This window comes from Ascidiella aspersa, chromosome 9 (assembly GCF_963924565.1).
Source record: "Ascidiella aspersa chromosome 9, kaAscAspe10.2, whole genome shotgun sequence".
NCBI classification, from domain to species: Eukaryota; Metazoa; Chordata; class Ascidiacea; order Phlebobranchia; family Ascidiidae; genus Ascidiella; species Ascidiella aspersa.
Genome location: NC_139455.1, coordinates 24,527,287 through 24,550,098, shown reverse-complemented (window position 1 = coordinate 24,550,098; position 22,812 = coordinate 24,527,287). Strand labels below are relative to the sequence as shown.

The 22,812-nt window shown below is 35.0% G+C and overlaps 1 protein-coding gene and 6 non-coding genes across 10 annotated transcripts; all 7 read right to left on the bottom strand.

Annotated features, from left to right (window-relative positions):
* Positions 1-701: 701 nt before the first annotated feature.
* On the bottom strand, positions 702-22,549 carry LOC146134566 (far upstream element-binding protein 3-like). 4 transcript variants are annotated; one of them, XM_083396550.1, is made up of 20 exons: positions 22,391-22,549; positions 21,824-21,905; positions 19,012-19,059; positions 18,765-18,798; positions 18,449-18,498; positions 17,778-17,907; positions 17,115-17,301; positions 16,543-16,647; positions 16,224-16,304; positions 15,583-15,721; positions 14,718-14,828; positions 14,080-14,283; positions 12,903-13,010; positions 11,886-12,034; positions 10,703-10,880; positions 10,081-10,170; positions 9,793-9,864; positions 7,904-8,001; positions 7,163-7,308; positions 702-4,556 (listed from the first exon to the last, which is right to left on the bottom strand). In XM_083396550.1, exons 1-19 carry the CDS (start codon positions 22,469-22,471, stop codon positions 7,198-7,200), a joined length of 2,058 nt encoding a protein of 685 aa, XP_083252676.1. In that variant the 5' UTR covers positions 22,472-22,549; the 3' UTR covers positions 702-4,556; positions 7,163-7,197. The 4 variants fall into 4 exon arrangements, with proteins under 4 accessions (XP_083252676.1, XP_083252677.1, XP_083252678.1 ...); XM_083396551.1 differs by having other exon boundaries at positions 702-2,684; XM_083396552.1 differs by having other exon boundaries at positions 14,080-14,250.
* Positions 7,582-7,659, bottom strand: LOC146134572 (small nucleolar RNA SNORD83). Its single transcript, XR_014501720.1, has one exon. It is a non-coding gene; the product is annotated as a small nucleolar RNA SNORD83 (small nucleolar RNA).
* On the bottom strand, positions 13,315-13,393 carry LOC146134571 (small nucleolar RNA snR61/Z1/Z11). Its single transcript, XR_014501726.1, has one exon. It is a non-coding gene; the product is annotated as a small nucleolar RNA snR61/Z1/Z11 (small nucleolar RNA).
* LOC146134570 (small nucleolar RNA snR61/Z1/Z11) lies at positions 14,375-14,452 on the bottom strand. The gene has a single exon (XR_014501724.1). It is a non-coding gene; the product is annotated as a small nucleolar RNA snR61/Z1/Z11 (small nucleolar RNA).
* LOC146134569 (small nucleolar RNA snR61/Z1/Z11) lies at positions 15,174-15,252 on the bottom strand. The gene has a single exon (XR_014501725.1). It is a non-coding gene; the product is annotated as a small nucleolar RNA snR61/Z1/Z11 (small nucleolar RNA).
* On the bottom strand, positions 16,384-16,458 carry LOC146134568 (small nucleolar RNA SNORD83). The gene has a single exon (XR_014501719.1). It is a non-coding gene; the product is annotated as a small nucleolar RNA SNORD83 (small nucleolar RNA).
* Positions 16,717-16,794, bottom strand: LOC146134567 (small nucleolar RNA SNORD83). The gene has a single exon (XR_014501721.1). It is a non-coding gene; the product is annotated as a small nucleolar RNA SNORD83 (small nucleolar RNA).
* Positions 22,550-22,812: the final 263 nt, after the last annotated feature.

The window sequence follows — 22,812 nt, the reverse complement described above, 5'->3', positions numbered from 1 at the left end:
AACGGTTTGCTAAACAATTTTCTAAAATATTCTGGTTTTCTTTGGCTTTAAAGTGGTTTGTCTTTCTGTTATGCAAAAAATATCAACTAAGAATTTAGGGGTGCTGCATGATCCCGAAAAGCAACCGAATTGTGAACTACCGTCGTCAGTAAACGAGGCCAAATCGCTTATCCCAGTGGTTCTCAAACTGGAGTCCGCGAGACAATTTTCTGGGACCGCGAAGCACCTAACAAAAAATCAAAACGACCATCTTGAAGAAAACCTCTTGTGCAAAAAAAATTCAGGAAACTTACTTTTCCAAAGCAAGACGATTAGTTGCACATTCACTTATTGTACACTTGGAGTTGAATTGTCCATTGTGACGTCACAGTATTGCATTGTGCTAATGAGAGTTACACGTGAGCTGTACGGTCATGGTTTTAAAAACTGTTCGTGATTGCTTCACACAAAAAAGTGATTCGTTAGAGGTTAACATAGCCGAGCTGATAGCAAAGAAGCAAGTGCACCCATCCAATTGATATCATTAAAAACAAATGTTATTTTGTGTATATTTTTTAAGGGACCGTTGAGCAATTTTTCTAAAAAAGTTTGACAACCCCTTGTCCAGTACTTTATCAATGTATTGTTTTGATCATCACAAAAAAATAGCAGGATCTCTGCTCTAAACCTTGGCACCTTTAACAAATCAAGCGTCATTATAAGCACAGCTTTTTTATTTGTACACTTTCATTAACGGGGGGATTCACCTGATCAACAGCTCGACGTCGTTACTTTAAAAAATGCGCGGGAATTTTCAAATCGATACAGAATGAGTAGCAGGTGTGGACAGTTACCCAAGTTGGCTTTATTGATAATGTGCGACACTTAGAGGGGGGTAAACGGTTAGTTTTACAGGTTGGCAGTCCACTAGTGACGTAATATGACGAAACAATAATGGAAATCTTATGTGAATTTCGCTCAAAGCGAGTAACATTCGACAAAACGTTCAAAAACCAATGCGATGCGAAAGAAAGGTTAAAAATTTAACGCAAGAAAACTCGGGTTTGTCAGAGCGACGGTTTGCCTTCATTGTTCAACCGGGCGGTTATGGCTTCGAAACAGTTGGGCGACATTTTGTATCCGCGTGGAGCGAAACGAAATGCGAAAGTCGAGGCGCGTCTTAACTTAAAAGCTCGGATTGGCGGCTTTACGAAAAAAAAACTGGCGGCTACACATTAATACGTGTCGCAATCGACTGAGCGCAGCGCAAAACAAATTATTACCGGTAAAAAAGGTGAAACGGCGACGTTAATAAAAAGTAACTACGAAAGATCGGAGAAAAACGAACTGGCGACGACGCAAAATCATTCGTTAAATTATATTTTTGTGGAAAAAAGGGTTGCGGGCGTTTCACAGTGGCACGCTAATAGTCACTCAAAGCCACGATCGGCGACAATTGTTTGGTTTAGGATCGCGGAACGATAAGAGGCGCATTGAAGGCGGCGACGCGAAACGGTTTTTTAGGGAAGAAAAATCGCGAAAAAATATAAGTTGGGGTTTTCAACTGTAAAATATAGGCTTTGCAACTGGGACGAGATAAAGCGATGTTAAGACAATAAATAATAGGGAGGCGTAAAAGGTATTAGTGGTGGCGCGCGGTTCATTTAATAGAGCTTCGTGCAAGATCGCTAGAAACGGGGTAAAGAAAAAAACTGGGGCGACACAAAAACTACAGCGCGAATAAGACGCGATGTAAAAGTTGCGCGATTGTTATTTCCTTGCATATGACGCGGTTTTCACGAAAAAGGGGCGTTATTACGTCGACGGCGATTTTTCTCGAACACAGTTCGTTACGCGATGATTGAAAGAAAGGTGACAATTCGCGGTTTGTGCTAAGAACGTAACATCATCGTTAAGAGTAAAAATAATAGAAGAGACTGGCGGAACACTGGGAAAAAATAGATAGAATACGGGCGTTCGCGTTCAGGCGTTAAAAGAGGGCGCTCGGTAGACGATTTATCGCATCACTTACAGTCACTAACGCAGCAGCAGCAAAGTTAAACGCACCTCGACGTTTCGCAACAGTTACACGCGCCACAAACGGAAAAGTTTTGTTTAACAAATAGCTTAAAAAGAAATCCGTAAACTAAGTTGGAACAGATTTTCAGCGTCGCACACAAGGTTTAGCCCGGAAGAAGATGTTTTGACGGTTCACTATTTGAAGAGACCTTTTGTAAGGCAAACCGCCGCTCAGACAATCGTCGATATTCGCCAGAAGAAAAGGTCGCAAGTAGAAAATTGGCGTTCAGGGAAATGGTAAATCTATCGCGGGGTAATAATGTAATGTGTGGTGGAAGGATAAACGGTTTAGATGCGAGCGAAAAATTAAAAGCTGGCAAAATAACAAGCACACGCGTAACATAACTTGGTTAAGAGAATTGAAAGACGATTTTTACACGCTACCTCTTCGTCGTTCGTTCAAAAGCACAACAAACACAGGCACACTTTTTATATGGGGGACGAATACATAGTTCTCTTGGGTATACAATGCTGGCTTGGAGGTCCTATATACAAGTGGAGCCGTTTCAGGCTAGCACCAGAGGTGATTTTATATACAAACCATATGCGGGGTGAAGCCTTGTGTGATAACTACACCATCTGGCACATTGGCCTCTGAGTCGCGGTCGCTGACTGTTTTGGAGCATCTGGGTTTAAACACAATATACAACGTGGAAATAAAAAGGCAGCACGCCAAGAATGAAAGGGATATGCATCGAGCAGGTAAGCTACAGGTTTCAGCATCACATAACAACCGTCTGAAACTACCACTGACGGGTAATTTAACAAAAATGTAGTTCGCTGCTTGAATAAAAATGTTAGAGGTGCCCTGATGAAAAAATATAGATACTTTTGGATGGAGGCTTAATTCTACGCACAAAAAACACCACAGTATACCACGGAGACATTCATTTCGACAACTTCGTATCTATCGCACAGCGAGGTGATCTACAACAACGATACATTGCTCTCATCGATTATTACTTTGCGCGCGACACAAAAACTCGATCGTGGATTAAAACGGGGCAATTCATGGGATTGCAAATCACTGTCGCGAGACACAAAAAAGTTCACAATCACTTTTCCAATTTGCGGTCAAGAACGGCGCGAGAAATTAAGGTAATAAAAAAATGCCAGGATAAAAAATAGTCACTAAACCGAAACGCGAAACTGGAGCGAAAAGACACCAAAGTGAGAAAAAAATGTGAAGCAGCGAACTGAACTGAAGCGAATCGTCGAAAAAAATAAGTCGATTAAAGTTAAGGTAAGTCAGCTTATACGAACTAAAATGTTAGCACACCTTTTGGGCGAAGATTGAAAACGAGCGCTTCGGTAACGAAAAAGCAAAATGGTAATAATCCGGGGAAGTGCTACGATATCTTACTAAAAACGCCGCCGCGGGATAAGCCAACTCATTCGAAAAGGGGCAACAACAGTAAACTACGACATTCATCATTGACACAACAGGACTAGGACGCACATATAGCTTTGCTGGTCTTATTCAAAGCACACAAAGTATAGTTTTGTCAAGTGGTGAGCAACACCATTATTCAAAAGGTTCGGACAGTGGATTTCGTTAGTTTCAAGCGATACGTATGCGACACATGATTGCGAGGTTCTTCAACGCACCAGGGTGCAAAACACGAACACGCGCGACGAAACAGGTGGGATATCATCGAAGTTTTCGAACATCTATGCAGGCACTTTATAACCGGGCTCGGAAAAAATGGTAAAAACTTCGGTTAATAAATAAACGGTGAAAAGCTGAACGAAAGTCTTGACGTGCATTTTGAGCGCCGCAAAGCAATTGAATCGCGTTTGGGCAATTATAAAACAAGAATTCCACCATCGGTATAAATAAGTTTGATAGACACGGTCAAAAGACAGCCTTAGGAATTTTGTTTGGGCGAGCAAGGCAATAGATTATCGCGCTTTGTTCACAACAGCTTACCAACGCTACACACCAAATTTGCCGCCATCGCTACAATATTGGAGCGAAAGGTCACACTTTTAATGCAACAGCGGACAAGGTAACGACGCAAGATACAAACTAGACACGCGAGTGTTCGTAGCCACAAAATACATCGAACCTCATCGCCAACTCAAACCAAAAAGGCGAGCAAAGCAAGCCACTTAATGAGCGTTCTTTAATCGTCTTTGGCCACCATATGGTAAAGAGCCAGGTTGCTGGGCATGTAAAGGGACACTCACTATGCACAAGTAAGCGCATAGACTTGAGGCGTGAGGGCTGTCGTCGTGATTAACTGGCAAGGCGCTAGCTGGAGCAAAATCTACGCATTTTTGAGGTCAAGATTGGAGTTGAGTGCGGTTTGAAGACGACATAAAGAAGTTGGTTTGGCACAAAAATCGTTTCGAGCCCAGTTGGATTTTGAATCATCGCCATCTGCCGTCGCAGCTGCTATTGAGCTTGTGCTGGTTCCACGCCAGCATTTTATGGAAGTTGAGTATGTACAAAAGAGAGAGGCTATGTACATCCGAGTCCGCTAGTTCAAGAGGATCTGGACACAAACAGACAAGATTACGTAAAACACCAGTTTTTTTAAACCACCACAACCAAAAATATCTCGAAATGCACCGAAACAGCAGAAATTGGCATCGTCAAAACAGAGCGGACAGGCAAATAGACATTTACAAAATCCATTAAAGCACAGCAAAAGACAAGAAATTTACAATAAATTCTTCATGGAAAAGCATCGTTGATCGTCAGATTGCAAAAGTTGAACAGTTAAACACAAAATTGCATTTCAGTTGCATTAAAATGTGATAACAGATTGTACAACATGTGTATTTTTGCAGTTTTTTCGGGGGGGTTTTTAAACATCATTTCAGTCTTTAACAAGGCAATCAGAAAATGCCAGAAATTGGCATAATTAATGGCCCTTTTAACATTAATTTAAATAGAACAAACCGGGTCAAATTGGTATAAATTAGAAATACACATAAATAAAAAAGTATCACTGGTAAAAAGTCTTCCTAACAAAACTCTTGAAACAGTTAAATAACCTTAGGTTCATTTGAAATATTGATTTTATTGTACAGTCACAATAAGATTAAACAATTGCACAAACGTTCTTCCGGCAAAATTTTAATAAAGTGCCAACGTTTTTGACCACCTATTCGGGCAATCTTCTTTAAGGCAATATAATTGCAACTAAAGTCGAAAACATATATATCAGATAAACAACAAAATTTTATTTATTTTTAATTTTGTTTTTTACTTTCAATTTTATTGTTTGTCTAGTATATAAAAGATTGCCCGAAATAGGTGGTCAAAAACGTTGGCATTTTAAAATTTTTTTGTCGGAAGAACATTTGTAGGATTGAAGCAATGCCTGGCAGCAACAGCATATTCATTAATAAGATTAAACGTTAAAGTGACATGCTTAAAACAACTGCACACTTTTGCATTAATGGAATAAATTGCACACAGATATGTTACATAAAATGTCATAATGCATCATTCTATGAGTTTAATCCCTGTATTCAAAAGGTTTTTAAATGCCGGTGTTCTTCAAATAGGGTGAGTGTTGAATTATTTTAGAGTCAAGTGACAAAACTGCCATATTTTGGAATACCACATTTGGTTTAAACAAAGACAAATGAAAATACATATATAAGTAACTGCAAAACTATAATTTAGTTTTGTCTTGAAATTCACGACAAACAAATAAAGTGTTCAGTATTTAAAACACACTTATTGAACATGGAATGATTGAATTGTATTACAGTATTGACAAAACAAAAATGTGTGTAAAAGTGTGAGTGATAAAATTGTATTATTAGTGTGTCCGTCTACATAGACATGGGTAACAGTAGCTGTGTAAAGTGTGTGATTATTTTGCAACTGTTTACTGTACAGTAATAAGTTGAATGTAAGGATTTTTTGTTTGTTTTCAGTATAACAATAGTATTGCTAACCTACAAAAAGAATGATCATAAAAATTGCTGTCTAAAAATCCATATTTGAATAAACCTAGATATACAGATAGAAGCAGTGTTGTATATTTCATGAGTGATTAATTAATGCAAGAGTTGGAAACTTATAAACGATTCAACGCCGAATATTTTTGGTTTTACTTTAAGACCCAAATAATTTTTGATAAGCTAAGTTTGAAAAATTTTGATTACTCAGTTTCATGGCGCAAACAGGGATGATAAATCTAAATTTCTTTAAACAGGCACGGGCTAAGAGCCCTGAAAATTCCTTTCAAAAAAGCTTCCCAATTCCTGCATTAATGAATTGTGAGTGAAAGTTAACATGTATTCTGTTATTTGTTTTGTTTAGTCCAGTCTAGTCCTTTAAATAACATTTTGTAGCAGGAGCACAAAATAGTGTGACATAAAATGCATCAGTATCACAGAATCACGAGAAACTTGAGTTTGCATGTATCACAAACAAATTGTAGGAGATGAACCACAAAGACACAAACAAAAGTATTGACAATTAAGACATTTGTAGTAAATTGACATCACCAAAGACTTTGGAAGCAATAATGTCACAAGAAGTTTTCAAACGAAAGCAAAACCGGTATTTGCAATGTTCAGAATAGTTCAGATCAATAATTTTGCAAATATATTGTAACTAAACCACAGGCAAGACAGTTTAAAAAACAATGAAACATAGTACCGATCTTTAATAGGCATGTTAGTGTTTAGTCACTGGCATTTTAATTACATTCAATACACTTAACCAGAAAAAACAATAACAAAACTATTAATGACAGCTAAGCACCAAATATGGAAAATGCTTTGCGAAAGGGATTACGAAATATTTCTAGGCTTACCGCAAAGTTTTAAAAAGGCCTACTCAAAATGGAAACAAATATGAATGGGTAAACCCCGGGAGAGCTTGGCATGATTTGGAGTAAAATTAGGTATTAAAATCCACCTTTCTAGTATATCGAGTTTGCAATTGTGGTTGAAACCCTGTTTATTCGTCGCAAATACTTTCTAGCTAATCAATTTTTAAAATATCTATATTTCATATAATTTAAATTACCACTATAATTTTGTTGCAAGAACAATTAGTTGGTTAAATACTGTCGCACAAATGTATTAATCCAATCTAAGTAGACATAGCCGATAGAAAAACTTAACAACTTACCGGGGAGATATTTACAAGGGGGGAATCGATTCAGTTTAAGTTTGAGCAGGGGCCTGACCGGCAGCTGCGTGGGCATATTGTTGGCCTTGCATCGCATAATATTGTCTGTAGTATTCAGCCCATGCTGCAGAATAATCGGTGGGTGCCTGAACAAAAGTGAAGTTTTCATAATTGCTTCTACCACAAACAAAATACTGTACACTATGCATGGGTCTGTTGCTTGATAATAATGAATGTCAAAGCCTAATAAGTCGAGTAGATCAACATTTCGATGCGAACTTGAATCACATCAACTGAAGTATCAATATAACATTAACTGGAGATAATAGAAGTTCTTATCGAAATGTCTTAATCAAGCAATTCATTATCAAGCTACAAAAAACATTATTTATAGAGAAATTGTGACAAGAGTTGGAAACTGCCATCAGTCAATGGGTGATAGACTTTTGGTCATCACAGTGACATGCACTTTGTTAACGCTAAAAGCATCATGTGGCAGCAGTCTGTTGCTCATAAATAGGTTCTTTTTAGAAAATATTAAATCAAAGGCATTTAAATTGTTTGCATTTTAAAGTTGGCAAAACGTTTTTGAATCTTATCTTCACATTTTTATCAAAGTATTTTAATTTAAATAGAAGTAGCATTAGACAGATTCTAAAAGTTAACAGAATTTATTTTAACCAACTTAGGAAAATTGTTTTTTTAACTGATAGAAATTTAAGTAGATATGCTTGTGCCTACCTGACTAGTGGCAGTGGCAGCTGGTGAAGCAGCAACTGACTGTTGAATGGCTTGTGCATTTGGAGCTGCAACAGCAGCTGCTGCCGCAGCCGCAGCACCTGAAAGACAAAGCTTCGTTTAACAAAAAAGCTCTTTAAATTTTTTTAAATCAAAACTGACAGGTTTTTTTTTCTAGGATCAGATAAATTGTAACGTTTAGCTTCATTAGAGTCAGAAGCAGAACTGGCAAGTTACAAGATCATCATTTTGAGTAGTTTGGCTTTTAGCAGTTCGGACAAAAAGTACCAATCTTATCCCAGTACTTTAAATATTCAAGACAGTATATGGTGCAAAAGAACCTTATTTATCTGCAAATAATTTGGACTTAAAGCATTGAAATTATTGTCAGTTGTGAGTTAATGTCTATTAACATGTGTCAAAGTATTGCTGATACAAAGGGGCTAGTTCGGTAGTTCCCAAGCTTTTCTAAAACTTTTGCCTGGTGGACCCGTTGCAATTATTTTGATATTTCGCTGCCCTATATAAATTCAAGGTTCAGTTGGCCCATGTTTATTGTAGTACACTAGTGCAACCATAATTATTTATAATGTAACAACTTTCTAACGAAAGCGAACGATTCGCTTATAGCAGGTAGTACAGCATAATAGAAGCTTGATGATGTCACAAGAGACATCATAAAACACGCTCATGTGATTGAACAATAAAGCATAACTAAAGACTAAGAATGATGACAGATAAAGTTTAAAACATGTTTACAAATATTCTCTAAAGCCTAATGTTGAAAAACTTTAAAGACTAATTCTCTTTGCGGACCCTCTGAAACTGTTATACGGACCCAGTTGGTCCGCGGTCCCCAGTTTTGGAACCGCTGGGCTAGTATGAGATTTGAAAGGGTCCTAGTTTTACAAGTTACTGATCATGTAAAGCCAGATCATGTAAGGCCAGTTTACACTACAGCTGCAGTGAGCTGCGCTGGGCGTAAAAATTGCTCCAAACGTAACGTGTTTCTATAGCTGCACTGGGCTTGAGGAGTTTAGCAAAGCGTGAAAATCGCTCCAAAGCGTATTTTTAAGCTAGCTGCAGCTGCTGCACGGGGCTTGAGTTTAGCAAAGCGTAACTTTAAGCTAGCTGCTGCACTGGGCTTGAGTTTAGCAAAGCTTGAAACGCTCGCCACAATAGAATTTAAATGCAAATTACGCTTTGCTCAGCTCAGTGCAGCTGTAGTGTAAACGGGCCTTTAGTGTTGCAGATCAAATCAAATTAACAGAGATACTATATTTTGGACAAGTAGCATCTTATGATCCTATTAAAAATAAACTTTATTTACAGAATTGAGACATGTAAATGCTATATGAATACGAGTAGTTTTGTTTATCGAAAATGCTTGATATTAAGCAAATTGTCAATTGTAAACTTAATTAAACAGAAAATCATGTTTTATAAAAACGGTGTTAGACTGTTTAACTCAGTGGCATTAATAATAACTAGCCTATCGATACTACAATTTTATTGATACCAGGTATTATGTATGAGCAATAGTCTAATACAGGGATGTGCAACTCCAACATGCCTGTGTGCAAATTTTTATCTTAAAACTTCTTCCCGTGCCAAAGTTTAGCAAATATTTTTTTTCTCATATTAAAAGCGCTTTTATGCAAAAAATAAACAGTAAAGTGTTATAATATCAGAAGTAATTGTTTGTTGTCGTAATTGCTGGGATTATTTTGTATTGTGAATAAACAAAAAATAAGCTTTTTTGATAATTGGCTGTATTTTTTTAGGATTTGCATGCCATCTTTTATTAGGTCGGGGGCCAACCTCATGTTGGACACCCCTGGTCTAATATGTCCGAGTTAATTTTGTTTTAGGTAGTTTACAGACAGACTTACCAGTTTGCTTCAGGTATTCATCCCACTGTTTGGTGTAATCAGGTTGACTTGCCACTGCTGCAGCTGCAGAAACTAAACAAAACGTAACTCTTTGCACAAGGATTTCTATTAATAAAGCATGCCAACAGACCAACAACACAGCCATGACAATATAAAAATAAAAAACTAATTGCAAAAAAGAACAAAAATTTTGCATTAATTTGGACCTACACCATCGCTAGCCACGTAAATGGAAACTATGTTGTGGAAAATAGGGGAGAATGTACCCAGAGCATTGCTATTACACACCTGTGGGCTGTTGAATGGCTTGTGCCTGACCACCATACAATTGCAGGTAAGACTGCCAGGCTGCTGCATTGGTGTCGCCCACTGATTTAGCTGTTAAAGGCAAAACAAAATCGATTGTGCCAGTGATTTAATGAAGTTTTTTTGCCCTAAAACTAGACGCTACTGCAATGCAGTGATAAAAGAAAAATTGCTCTGTTTTAAGAACATAGGGTTGTTTTTTCTGTAGCATGCAGCCCCACAGATTATTTTGCAATAAATAAAGCGTTTCGCTAATTTTAATAAATACCATTTATCACAAGCATTAAATTCAAATTATAACCCAGTTAATTTTGACAGAATATCTTCAAATTTACACATAGATCATATATTTATATACAAACCATACTAAATGACATAAAACGCCAACATTGTCAATATCAGTATATTAGGCTTCATCATTTCAGCAAATAACCACAAATTTCTAGCAATTACTCATAGTTTAAACTTACACAAGTGGACATTACCATAATAAGCACTAGTTTGTATTTTGCAAAATTATTTGACCGAAAACATTGATATCAGAATTGTTTCTCATGAGAAATCAGATACAATTAGTTTACTGCATCCCTTTAATTTTACTTACTTAGATCAGTACCATTCTGTTGTGGAGTCGTAGCTGCGGGTGGATTCCACTGTTGGAACTGGTTTCCACCCCACGCTTGGGGTGGGAACGACTGGGGTGCAGGCTGTGCCTGGGGTTGAACCTGTAGGGGGCTCTGAGTGGGGTAACTCACAGATGGGAGAGCACCGAATTGCTGTTGCTGTGAATAAAATAAACATTTTTTAATGATTGGAGAATAATGGTTGGAAGTTGTAGTAAGACATGATAAAAATATCAAAGCCCATACAAAAGTTTTTTCAGGTCGAAAATGATAAAAAGTTATTCAAAACGTTCAAAATGCTACTTACTTCTGTTTTTTTTTTTTTTTTTTGACAGATGCTATATGACAATTGTAGCTAATTAAAAGATACAAGCTTGGTTAAAATCTGCATAAACAAGTTTGTAGAGTTCACTTTTGTTGATTTTACAAAGCTTTGAAGACAACTTAAAAAAGTAAAACCAAACTGCTGTGTATGTAAATGACAACGGTTGGTAATGAATTAACTCATTGTGTAGTATTTTCTGTTCTGACAAATTACTAGCAGTATATTTTTCTTACAACAACAGGGATAAAAAATCCAGTCCTTACTCGCCCAAACGAAATTACACTGACGAAAATGTTGGCACGCCATCTGTGAATTTTCGTGCTACCAAATTGTTTTCAAATAATTTACCCTGTCCTTTTATTTCAGTGCTTCATATTTAAAGTTAACATATTTCTTGTATGGCCGACTTTAATTGCTCAACAGGCTATTAAAATGCATAAAACATTTTACAACATGCGATACGCTTGTTAAATCCTGAAGTTAAGAAAGTGTGGATCATTTGTGATTTAAGTAACAATTGGCCTTTACTCTGTCATGCGTGTTTCTTTGATAAATGCGAAAAAGATAAAGACTCATATTTTAAGGAATGCCACATAAAAGTGCAATCCGTTTTGTTTGAAGTAACGTTTAAACATTCATAACTAAAATGCTTCAATTTTAGTTTAAAACTATACATAAACTAATAAATGTGAAAATATATCAAAATCTTAAGTAGTCAAGACCCTACAATTTTTATAGGCTTGAAAATTTATAGCCAGCCAACATGTTTTACAAATATCATTCATTGCTATTGTAAAATTATGGCGAGCCAACATATTGGCAATGGCAATGAAATTTACCTGTGGTGGGGGGTGACTAAATGGAGGGGGTTGGCCTGGTGGTGCCCCCATCGGCCGGCCATATTGGGGGGTTGTCTGGGGTCCACCGGGGCCAGCGTCAACCTTTTCTTGAATCAGTTGCCGAGCAATCTTGATCTGCTCTGGTGTACCTTGGAAAAAAAATTAAGTAACTTAAAAAAAGATTTTTTTCCTGGTGTACCTTGAGAAAAGAAATAGGAGATTTTTCAAGAAAAGTATTTTTTTTTCACCCACCTGAAAGTATTTGCATTCTATTGCTTTCTCAAAATTAGTTTTTATTTTTTTGTTATTACTATAAAAACACAATTTTTTTAGAAGAAATGTTTTTTTTTAATGTAAAAAACAGTTTTCCGAGTTTAATTATTTTGTATTGCATTTAGCTAAAAGTATGTTGTTGTTCTTTCAATTAATGTTATATTGACAAAAAATACTTAAGCCATTATATATATTCAATAAAATCGCCTTTCGCTGTTTACAAATGTTTCGGCAATATTCATGCCATCATCAGTGTAAAAAAAACATTATATATTATTATTATTAAACAGCTCAGTTGTTTTGTCAGAAATATGTTTTCTTCATTGGCTGAAAACCATCTTAACCACAGGTTTAACATCATTGCTGTTCTACAAAGTGTATAAAAAAACTAACAGTTGCAACAATAGGTGCCAAACTTTGGTGTGTAGAGCAGTTTTGGACAGCCTGAATTTCTGATAGGGCTGGAAATTGACAAACTGACCAATAAAAGTGCATAATTAATTCCTGTAACACAAGTTTGGTTCACCAAAAGTGTATAAAACTTTCCTGAAAAAAGTAAATACAATTTTTTTTTTTCAATTTAATGTTCTGTTTTGCCAATAAGAAACTTTTAAAATAGGAAATAGTTTTGTTTCTTTGATAATATATCGGAAAGATCACATTTTCATCCAATTGGTACGCAATTATGGTTGCAACCACCTTAACACAATCTCTACAAACAAATAAAAACACTTCTTCTGGTACCTTTAATGAGGAAAGTCTTGTAGTTGAGGTCGGAGCCAGGTGGTGGATTGCGCTGGATCTCAGCGTGGGCGCCAGATTGCATGTTAATCTGCTTGATGGTTTCCCCACCTGTTGGAAGAATACTTGGTGTAAAACACTTGACTTTCAATATTACATAAAGCTAAGTGTTTTAAAAACTGTCAAAAAACTTTAATCACAAACATAAGTAAAAAGATTTAAAAACCAGAAAAAATCACCTAAAATGTTTTTGAAAATTAAGGTTTTATTTTTTGATGACAAGTTTTTGGAAAATATTTTTGATATACTGGTAGCGTAAAATTTCTCATATTTTTTAATGTTGTACATTTTCGCTATATTTTTTTTAATTGTTTTAAGTAGCCTTATCTTTGCAAAGACAGGAGTTTATCAATGTGTATCAGATATTTGTGTAACTGTTTAGCTTCATGAAAAATCAGAAGCAGAACTGGCAAGTTACAAGATCATCATTTCACATCAATAAAATACAACTCGCGAAATATTTTTATAAAGTGAGGGTTCTGTTTGTAGGACAAATTCTTCGTTTTAAGAGATATTCAAGGGTAGTTATTAATTATTTTGTTTTATTTTGACAATATTCACCGAAAATGTGATTTAACAATATGAACATATGTACATTGAAAAAAAATTAAAAATACAATAATACAATGTTCTCTTTAAAATCACAAGAACACTTAGGGAATCAAAAAAAGTACACCATAAGTTTAAAAGCTCTTGGTTTAAAATAACTCCAAAAATAGGAATATATCAAGTGCCATAGAGAAGTAGGTATCATTTTGATGTTGAAAATGAGATATTCGAAACAGTCAAAATGATACCTACTTTTATATGGGCTTTGAAATTCCTAACACGTCTACTAAAACCTGAAACCATTACGCTATAATCAAACAGTATGCGTGGCACATTCAAATGCAACTATTTGATAAACAAAATATATTATACATTCTCATTTATAAGGTTTAACTTTTTTTTTTTTATAGGCATTGAAAATAGTCACAGAAATTCATGAAATGGTGCATCTAACATGTCAATAAAAAGCCATAAAATAAAAGTAACTTGAATTAAAAAATTTAACAGGTCAATAAAGCCCTAAAAAAATAAAAATAAATTCAAGTTAAACACACACGAAAGATTAACCTACCTTTGCCAATTACCAATCCGGTTCTGTTGGCCGGAACCAAATGTTCCTCAGTGGTCTGGCCGCCCATATTACGCCCACCTCGGGAGTTAGTACCCTCCCACTGGCCGAAGCCCGGACCACCCCCTCCGCCGCCAAATGCTCCCCCCATTCCACCGCCGCCCATGCGCTGTCCTGCAGGATAAATATGACCAGGGTTGCCGTTGGCTGAAAGTTAAGGGTGAGATTTTTGGACGACAGCAACAAAATACATTTCACATTAAAAGTGTTGCTTGAGAAAAAGTTTTTGAAGATTTTTTTGTCAGATTTTTTTGTAACGTTTTCTCTTCAGATAAATTCAGAAGCAGAACTGGCAAGTTACAAATCATCATTCAATATTAAACAAATAAAAAGCAACTACGTAACTACTGAATATATTTTTTAAATTATTATGTCACTTAAGAATATGGACAAGCACTTAACATTGTTAACTAACTAATAGGTTTTTATATAACTTACTGCTGAAGGTAAAAATAGTATATTTGCATACAAAGTAATAAATAAGTAAAAAAATAATAAGTTGATATCAAATTGTCTTCAATAAGATGATGTTGATTTATTAGACTTATTAACTACTTGTGGTTACAAAATAAATAAATTACCATCTCTCTCCTGAACATTCTGTATTATCTGATGTATCTTCTTGATAGCTGCGTCTACTCCGTCTTTGCGACCGGTTACGCTGCACATTCGCTCGGGTAAAGTTGGATCCTCTGTATAAAAAAAAAACTTCGTTAAACTAGAACACACAACTACTTTATTATGTATTGAGTCGTTCTGTGTGCACCTCAATTTTACTGACCGGTCGTTTATGGTGTTTTCCATTATAAGAAATATGATTTGGGGCTTTAAAGATGTAAAAAACAGAACAATCCATTAAAACGTTTTCAGAAATTACAGTGTCATTTTTTTCGATGAGTTTTTTGGAAATATTTTTGACAAACTTTATTTGCAGCGTAAACTATCAGAAATGTTTGGTAATGTTGTACGCTTCTTCTATACTTTTTTAATTTATTTATGTAGCAGTTTTCGTTGCAAAGACAGAAGTTTATCAATGTGTATCAGATATTTGTGTAACTGTTTAGCTTCATGAAAAATCAGAAGCAGAACTGGTAAGTTACAAGATCATCATTTCACATCAATAAAATAAAACTTCTGAAAGATTTTTATAAAGTGAGGGTTCTGTATGTATGACAATTCTTGTTTTAAGAGTTAAAAGACTCCAGTGCAGTTATGTAACTATTTTGTTTTGATTTAAAAAATATTGACTGAAATATAGGTGATCTTACAATACATACATAATTATATATGTTCTTAAAAATCAAGAGGAAATGTAATGTTCTCTTCAAAAACCACAAAGAACATTTAGAGAGTCGTACTAAATACAAGAAATCTGGTGGCAATGTTTAACCTAACAGTAGGTTGAGTGAATAAATCCACACTAATAAATAAAGTTTTAACAATTACCTGGCTTAAACTGTATTCTTGTGCCGGTTTCATCCTGTATCTGGTTGATCATATCACCTGCTTTGCCAATCACAACACCAACAGCTGCTTTTGGAACTGGGATGTAAGACCTGTTTGCATCATCTCCATACATAGACGGCTGTAGAGTTTTTGGAGAAATGTTAGATGTAGAAATTGGAAGCACACAAGTTTACATAGATCAGCGTTTCTCAACATATGGGTGGTGACGCAAAACCATTTATTTTGTTTGGGCTGCCGACTGCAGTAGTTTACATGGCTAGATTTATTTAGATCGGTCCACAGCAAGATTTGATTTCTTCAAAGTTACAGAAAACTGTGGGAGATATACAAAAGAATTGCTTAAAGTAATTAAAAATTTAATAGGCTATTTTTCTTATAAAATGTTCTGTGTTGATAAACAGGTTGCCAAGGCTGCACTGTTATATTTCTGCTATCAGGTCACCGCTACAAAAGGTTGAGAAACACTGACATAAATCATCTTTACAGCTCAGTAAAATGTCAGAAAAAGATTTTCTTCATTGGCTTTGAGGCCGTCTTAACCACAGGTTTAACATCATAGCTGTAAGACGTTTTGATCTCAGTACACATAAAATATAATCAAGATTTAAAACATCACTCACATCAATATTTCCATCCATTTTCTGTTGAGCAATCTGTGCATCTCTAGTGGCCATCATTTGGTGAATTGTATTCACAGCATTCTGCAATAAAAACAAAAAAGTGGTGTAAAACCTAATTAAAGTCAAGTGAGCTTCGATTCTATATCTTATAAGTGTGTTATGCCATCAGTTAATGGGTGATAGGTAGTAAGTCATCATTGTAAAAGTTACTTTGAACCAAAACACATCACGTGGCATGAACTAACTTTTTCCCCAATAGTTGCAAGTAGCGATTAACTCTACTCCTGTTTTATGTATTATGATGAGATTAAATTCTTACATCAATGTTGATCTGTGGCCCTGTTATCTTCAAAGGCTTTGCCATTCCAAGGTTTTCTGTGCTTTCCTGAATAAGCAGCATCTTAACTCCTAGCGTCTGTTGAAGCTGGAAGATAAAAAAGTGCGTAATTTCCTAGTCTAGCATTAAATCAACAGTAGAAAGGTTTTTATAAGCCGCCATCAGTCAATGGGTGATAGACTTTTGGTCATCACAGTGACATGCACTTTGTTAACGCTAAAAGCATCATGTGGCAGCAGTTTTCGAAAACGCAAAAAAATACCATTATATTAAAATGCGTGTAGATACGGATTTGTATATTTATCACATAAAATCCAAACAAAATGTTCTTTTTTTTTTAGGTCTTGTACTTATTTTAAACCGTATGATAGCAAGTTAAGTATATAATTTTCAAAACTAAAGTAATAACAAACTTCTTAAAAATATCAGATAACAGTGGCTTTTTAAACAAAAGTTTCAGGAAATTATGCAATATGCATACTCCAAATATTTTAGTAGATAAAAATAACAAAAGATTAAACAGCAAGTGTTCACGAAAGCTTGTAAACTCATACCATTTTAATTGTTTCGCCTCCTTTTCCAATGATAAGGCCACACTTGTCTGGAGGAATGTCGATGGTGACAGATTTCTCCAAACCATCTCCCATTCCACCCAAGGCTCCAGAGCCAAGGTTGAAGTTGCTTCCTAGTGTTCCAGCTTGCGAGCGTGACACAATCTCATTTAGCATGTTTCTGCATACTCTGTGTGAAGTGAAGAAATAAAGAGGTTTAATCAACTGTCCATGTCAATATGTAGAGCTGTAGCGTTACATAACTGTAAGACATTAAATCTAAAGGGTAAGATCCTGACCCAAGGACCTCTTACACGTGGTATTGGAGTTGGTAAGAAGTAGCGCTGGTTACACTGGCTAGCAAGGCAGTACTTCAATTACCCTTCGGCAAAACTTGTTTAGTGTTATGCCAATTTGTAAGAAGTATTTCCAGCCTAAAAGCGCTGTTAAAAAATTACAAAAGACAAAATAATTTGTTTGTAAATGTGCGACAGCGCCAAAGCTGTTGGTGATTTATACAATTAGTAAGCATTTTTGCAGTGGCTTAAAACCACACCCCACTATTTTTAAAGTTCAGCGCCTATGGTTAGAAGCGGAATATAGGGCAATATTATCAGTAAACTGTTAGATTTATCTTTCTCTACTTTAAAACCGAAAGTGCCTTACTCAATTTGTTCAACAGTTCCAGACAAAGTACACGGTCTTTCTTTAGTTCCAGGCATGCTCTGTGTAATTTGGATTCTGCATCCAGTTTCTCTTTGCATCCTCATAATGTTTTCGCCGCCTCGGCCAATGACTGTGAAGTTTTAAAAGTTGAATGTTAGGTGAAACAATATTAACAAAGAAACTAAATAAAGTTCATTTAAATGTAAGGTATTCAGAATTGTGTGTAACCTTTAGCTTCATCTGAGTCAGAAGCAAGACTGGCAAGTTACAAGTTCATCATTATAACCTACTTTTTGCTCCTTTATTTAATATTTTTTCTATAGACACAGGGACTGCAAACAAGTTTTTGATACAATTAACCGCTATTTCTTGCAACAAGACGATACAGTACATATAACCTACTTTTTGCTCCTTTTTTATTTAATATTTTTTCTATAGACACAGGGACTGCAGTACTGCACACAAATTTTTGATGTTTTTTTGTAAACAATATAACCACTAATTCTTGCAACAGACAATACAGTACATATGACATATTTTTGGCTGTCCGTTTTTTGAAAAGCTATTTTTCAATAGACACGAGACAAGCAAACAAATTTTTGATCAAATTTTGTAAATAATATAACAGCTAAATTTTTTGGCGGACAATCTAGACAGAATATTATACTTACTTAAACCGACAAGGTCATCTGGCAGACTGATCGTTTCTGACATGACTCCGCTGAAATATAAAGTTTAAATTACATTCATGCTTGTTTACAAATTCTACTTGAAAACTAACATTTTTAGAAGTGATATGAATCTTGAAAAACAAGCTTTCAAAACATTACAAATGTTAGTTTTAAGTACATGTCCGCTTTTGATAGATATTGTAGAAAAACTTGCATAGGAAATGAAACAGAAATGACAAATTAATAATATCTAAGTTTTGTAATATAAAAAAGAGAATTTACAAAATAAACACAGTTTTAATATAAAAACACTTACGGTTCTTGTTGCATTCCAGAAGCAAGATCAAAGGCTGAGAAAAATATACATTAATTAAAACCTTTAACTTCCTTATGAGATTGCCCTAACCCAAAGGAAGCATGTACATTTAACAAAAGTTAGCGTACAATTTTTAAGGTTTCTGCTGCTTCCTACTTAAAAGTAAAACTTTTGGAGTAAAATTATATTTAGGTAAAAATTGTTTTAAGCTTTTTACATACAACATAAACATAAAACACAAACTTACAATTAGTGCCAAGTGGTAGAGAAGCTAGTTTCTTTGGGCCAGGCTCTTCTGTGAACAAAAAATAATCACATTTTACCAATAATATAAAAAAAGTATCTATACAACTAAACTACAACAAACATCATCATAAATCGCTATTTTTAAACCATTAAGAGCAAATCAGTTTCTATTGTATCCTCTTCCTGCGACTGATTTAACAAACTAAAAATACATAGAAGTGGACCAAACTGCTATACAGGAAAGACACACCAATGTGTGAAAAGCCAACAGTGGCCACAAGATTACCTTTTTATTTGAGGTGACAATTTATCACTTTAAGCCACAAAGCAGAAACAAGCAAGCAACAGAAGGACTTGACTAAGTGAGCAGGCTGCAACTACAAAGCACTGGCAAATAATGGATGGAACTATGTAGGCCCATAAGAGATACGGTACTTCCTGCCTGAACGGCCCACATCCTGTAATAGGATCTACTATAGAACGCCAAAGCTTGCTTTAGCACATAGTTTCATTATATTGTAGCCACCGTTTATTAAGCACATACACGCCAGCACTAACAAACGACATATGGCTGGAACTTCCTAAAAAAGCTTGAAGTGGTGTTATGTGGAATTTAGTTTTTAAACAACAGTCAACAAACAAACGGAAAAAATTGTGCTAGAAATTAATGCTGTTTAAACTTTTCAGTAAAACCTAATTGATACTGACAGTTTAAATAGTTTTAAATTTTATATTGATGAGTTCATTGTAACTATACAATGTGTTTATGAAGATTACAGAACACTATTTCTGCTACAAAATTTAGGGAAAGTTTTTAAGTATGCTATGTGTTCATGCAAAAGCACATGAGTCACTTAAAAAGCAATAACCAAATTACAACATTGGGTGGGTTGTGCAATTAGTTATTCTTCTAAAGGGGGTGCGAGGTAGTGTAACGAAAAACAATAAATAACCATTGTAATAGTTGGCACATTACCATTTTATTTAAAAATATATTATTAACCAGATGACTTCGCTAATAGTTGAAAGCACATTTGCTTTGTCATTATCTTAACAAATATTGAAAACTATATATTATTACGGTTAGGTGGTAAATTACCTTTTCAATACAATCCTAACATGTATTCAATCATCCTTTTGACCTTTAGACATTTATAGTCACCAATATCACAAAATTTGGAAAGACCAAATTGGGAAACCAAACCAATAGTAATCACTAATCAGCATTGCATAATTTATAAAATTTTGTTTTCACTAAGGTTTCCAAAGTGGTTTTATTTTAGGTATTTGTGCAGAATTTAATCTTGTATTAAATGTTTTTTCATTTTATTATTCCTTCTGTGGCAAATGGGTGAGAACCAGTTGTCTATATAATTAAACAAAAAAAGTATTAATTAAGCAGGGTTTTAGTTTACTATTTGAACACTTAAAAGATACAAGGTGTCCTAATTGTTCAGCATTAGAAAAAATTTCATAAAAAAAGCTTTCTACTAGAGTTGTTCTCTATGCCAGTTTTACAACTAAATGCTTGTCCAAAAACAGGCCAGTGCATAAACTATTGCAGACCCAGTGAATTTACAATTTAAAATTAGCCCCACTTTTGGAGTATCAACTACATATCATTTATTAAATAAATTTTGAGTAAATTTGTAGTGGCCATAAATTAAGGAATGGTATCGGGGCTACAAGGCCACAATTAAGGGCATTTTTTCAATCAGAATTAATGTAAAAGATAGACTCAAAACAGGTTCCAATTGCATACCCTAAAACAGAATTTTTGACTATTAATTGTTTAGGTGAATTTTTTTAAATAACTAATGGATTTTAGTATATCTTTGCAGCGGAGGACAGTTTTTTTTGGGTACACTATGCCAAAAAATCTGTTCAAAGAAAAGTGGGTAGGTTAAATGGTTTTAAATCTAGGAAGACAAATACAAGTAAGCATTCAACAAACAGGGGTTACACTTTCAGATAAAAAATGAAAAATTTTATTGTTATAAATTATTGAGTTTGCTAAGCCACATATTTAGATCCACTGTAAATAACAGGAACTGTATTCTGATCAAACTTGGAAAACTTTTAGGGGTATAATTTAGGTCACGATGCTTCAAGCATCCCTAAAGTGAGTTTGTATGTCCAAAAATTGCGCAGGAATGAACTAAAACTACAAAGAATAAAAATCAGCAGGGTTGTAAATAAACTAAACTGCTGTGGGGGTTGTGAAAAGTAAATTTAAAATAATATACATTACCTGGGTGCCAATTAGAAAAATTATAGGGTCAAATCAGAACTTTTCAAGCCTACAATGGTCCTAAATAGGGATCGGCCGATATCATTTTTTTAAACCGCTACCGATTTTTTTATATACCTAACAAATGTTCAAAATTTGAATTAATCGAAAATTAAATCCTAATAATGTTTTAGATATATACCTTTATTAATTATTAAACTAATAAGTGCACATTTTTTTACACAGACTAGACCTGCACCCCTAGAAAATGAATAAGTACACGGTTTTCCAATATATACATGATATAATAGCTGGGTGCACTTTAGACCTTAGTTGATTTTTCAGGCCTGATTATATAAATTATACAGTTACAAAACATGACTTTTTAAATGTACAACAGGCTGAAGGAAGTAAGAACATCAAGATGCATTATACAAGAATCTTTCAATAATCTTTTTTTCTGAGAAAATCAATTAAAATTATAAAATATTTATATGCTTCTTACAAGCTTCTTCTAAATAACGTTTTTATAAGGAAATCCAATTAACAAAAGTAATAGGATTAACATTAAACTGTTTCTTACCAGCATCTTCTAAAGATCTTTTTTGTGGAGCGTCTCCCATAGGCCCAGGGGCTTGCAGAATGGATTGCTGTACTAGCAAATTCTAAAATAAACCAACAATGTTTTAACTAAAGACAGTTATTGACCACTTAGAATAACAATGGAACATAAAGGAGAACTTCAGGGCATGTTAGGGCTAAAGTTTTAAAATCTACTTTGCATTTTTAAATATTTTTTAACCAATATAGGAAATTCACAAGTTAGTAAAACGCATATTTGCTAAAAGGCAATAACAATGACTATAAATCAATTTTAATTTCTTTTATTAATTAGGAATGGGCGCTGGTTTCGAATCGTCCTACTTTTTTCTCAGCAACGAAACGAGGTGTCAAAATCGAAATTGCAAGTAACAAATAAATATATTCAAGAATAAATGCAATACTATTACTTTATCCACCCAAACTTGCACCCTTACCAAAAGTTAGCAATTTAAATCCCCGGAAGAAAATGTGACAGAATGCCCAAAATGAAAGTAACTTTCAAACGAAAGTGCCGACCAACAGGTCGCGATAAATTTGCAGCACTTACCTCAGGTTCTAGGTGGGTGTTGCCGGCAGCGCTAATTCCAACTTGCGGTTCTCCAACTGCATTCGCAATCCCGTCGGCCATTTACCAAAAAAGCGGACGCGCTGAGTGAATTACTTTTTTTTGCGAGCGAAAATACCAGCGGGGCTGCAACGCGGTTTCAGGAAGTTCACAAAAGAACACGAGCGAGAAAAAATGGCGTCGCGTGACCACGTGCGAAGCGGTGCATTGTGGGCCGGCTAACTGTTTCGCTCCGCTTCGCTGAACAGCACTTATTGCAACTGGGGTGTGGGGATTTGCATTTAATTTTGTTTGAAATGTTAGGGAGTTAAGAAAAGCAGGTGATAACTAAAAAATGTGGCGAATAATACCGAATGTGAAACTTGATATCGATTTAAGTTTTTTTTGTAGTTGTTTACGTGTAG

Bases quoted from the DNA above. Each gene is read 5' to 3' on its own strand.
- LOC146134566 (XM_083396550.1), bottom strand. From the start codon at position 22,471: ATGGCCGACGGGATTGCGAATGCAGTTGGAGAACCGCAAGTTGGAATT. The intron at 18,799-19,011 runs GTAAGTTTGTGT...TATTTTTCTCAG, and splicing joins TCTACCACTTGGCACTAATT to CCTTTGATCTTGCTTCTGGA. The intron at 10,881-11,885 runs GTAAATTTCATT...TTTTATTCACAG, and splicing joins TTAGTCACCCCCCACCACAG to CAACAGCAATTCGGTGCTCT.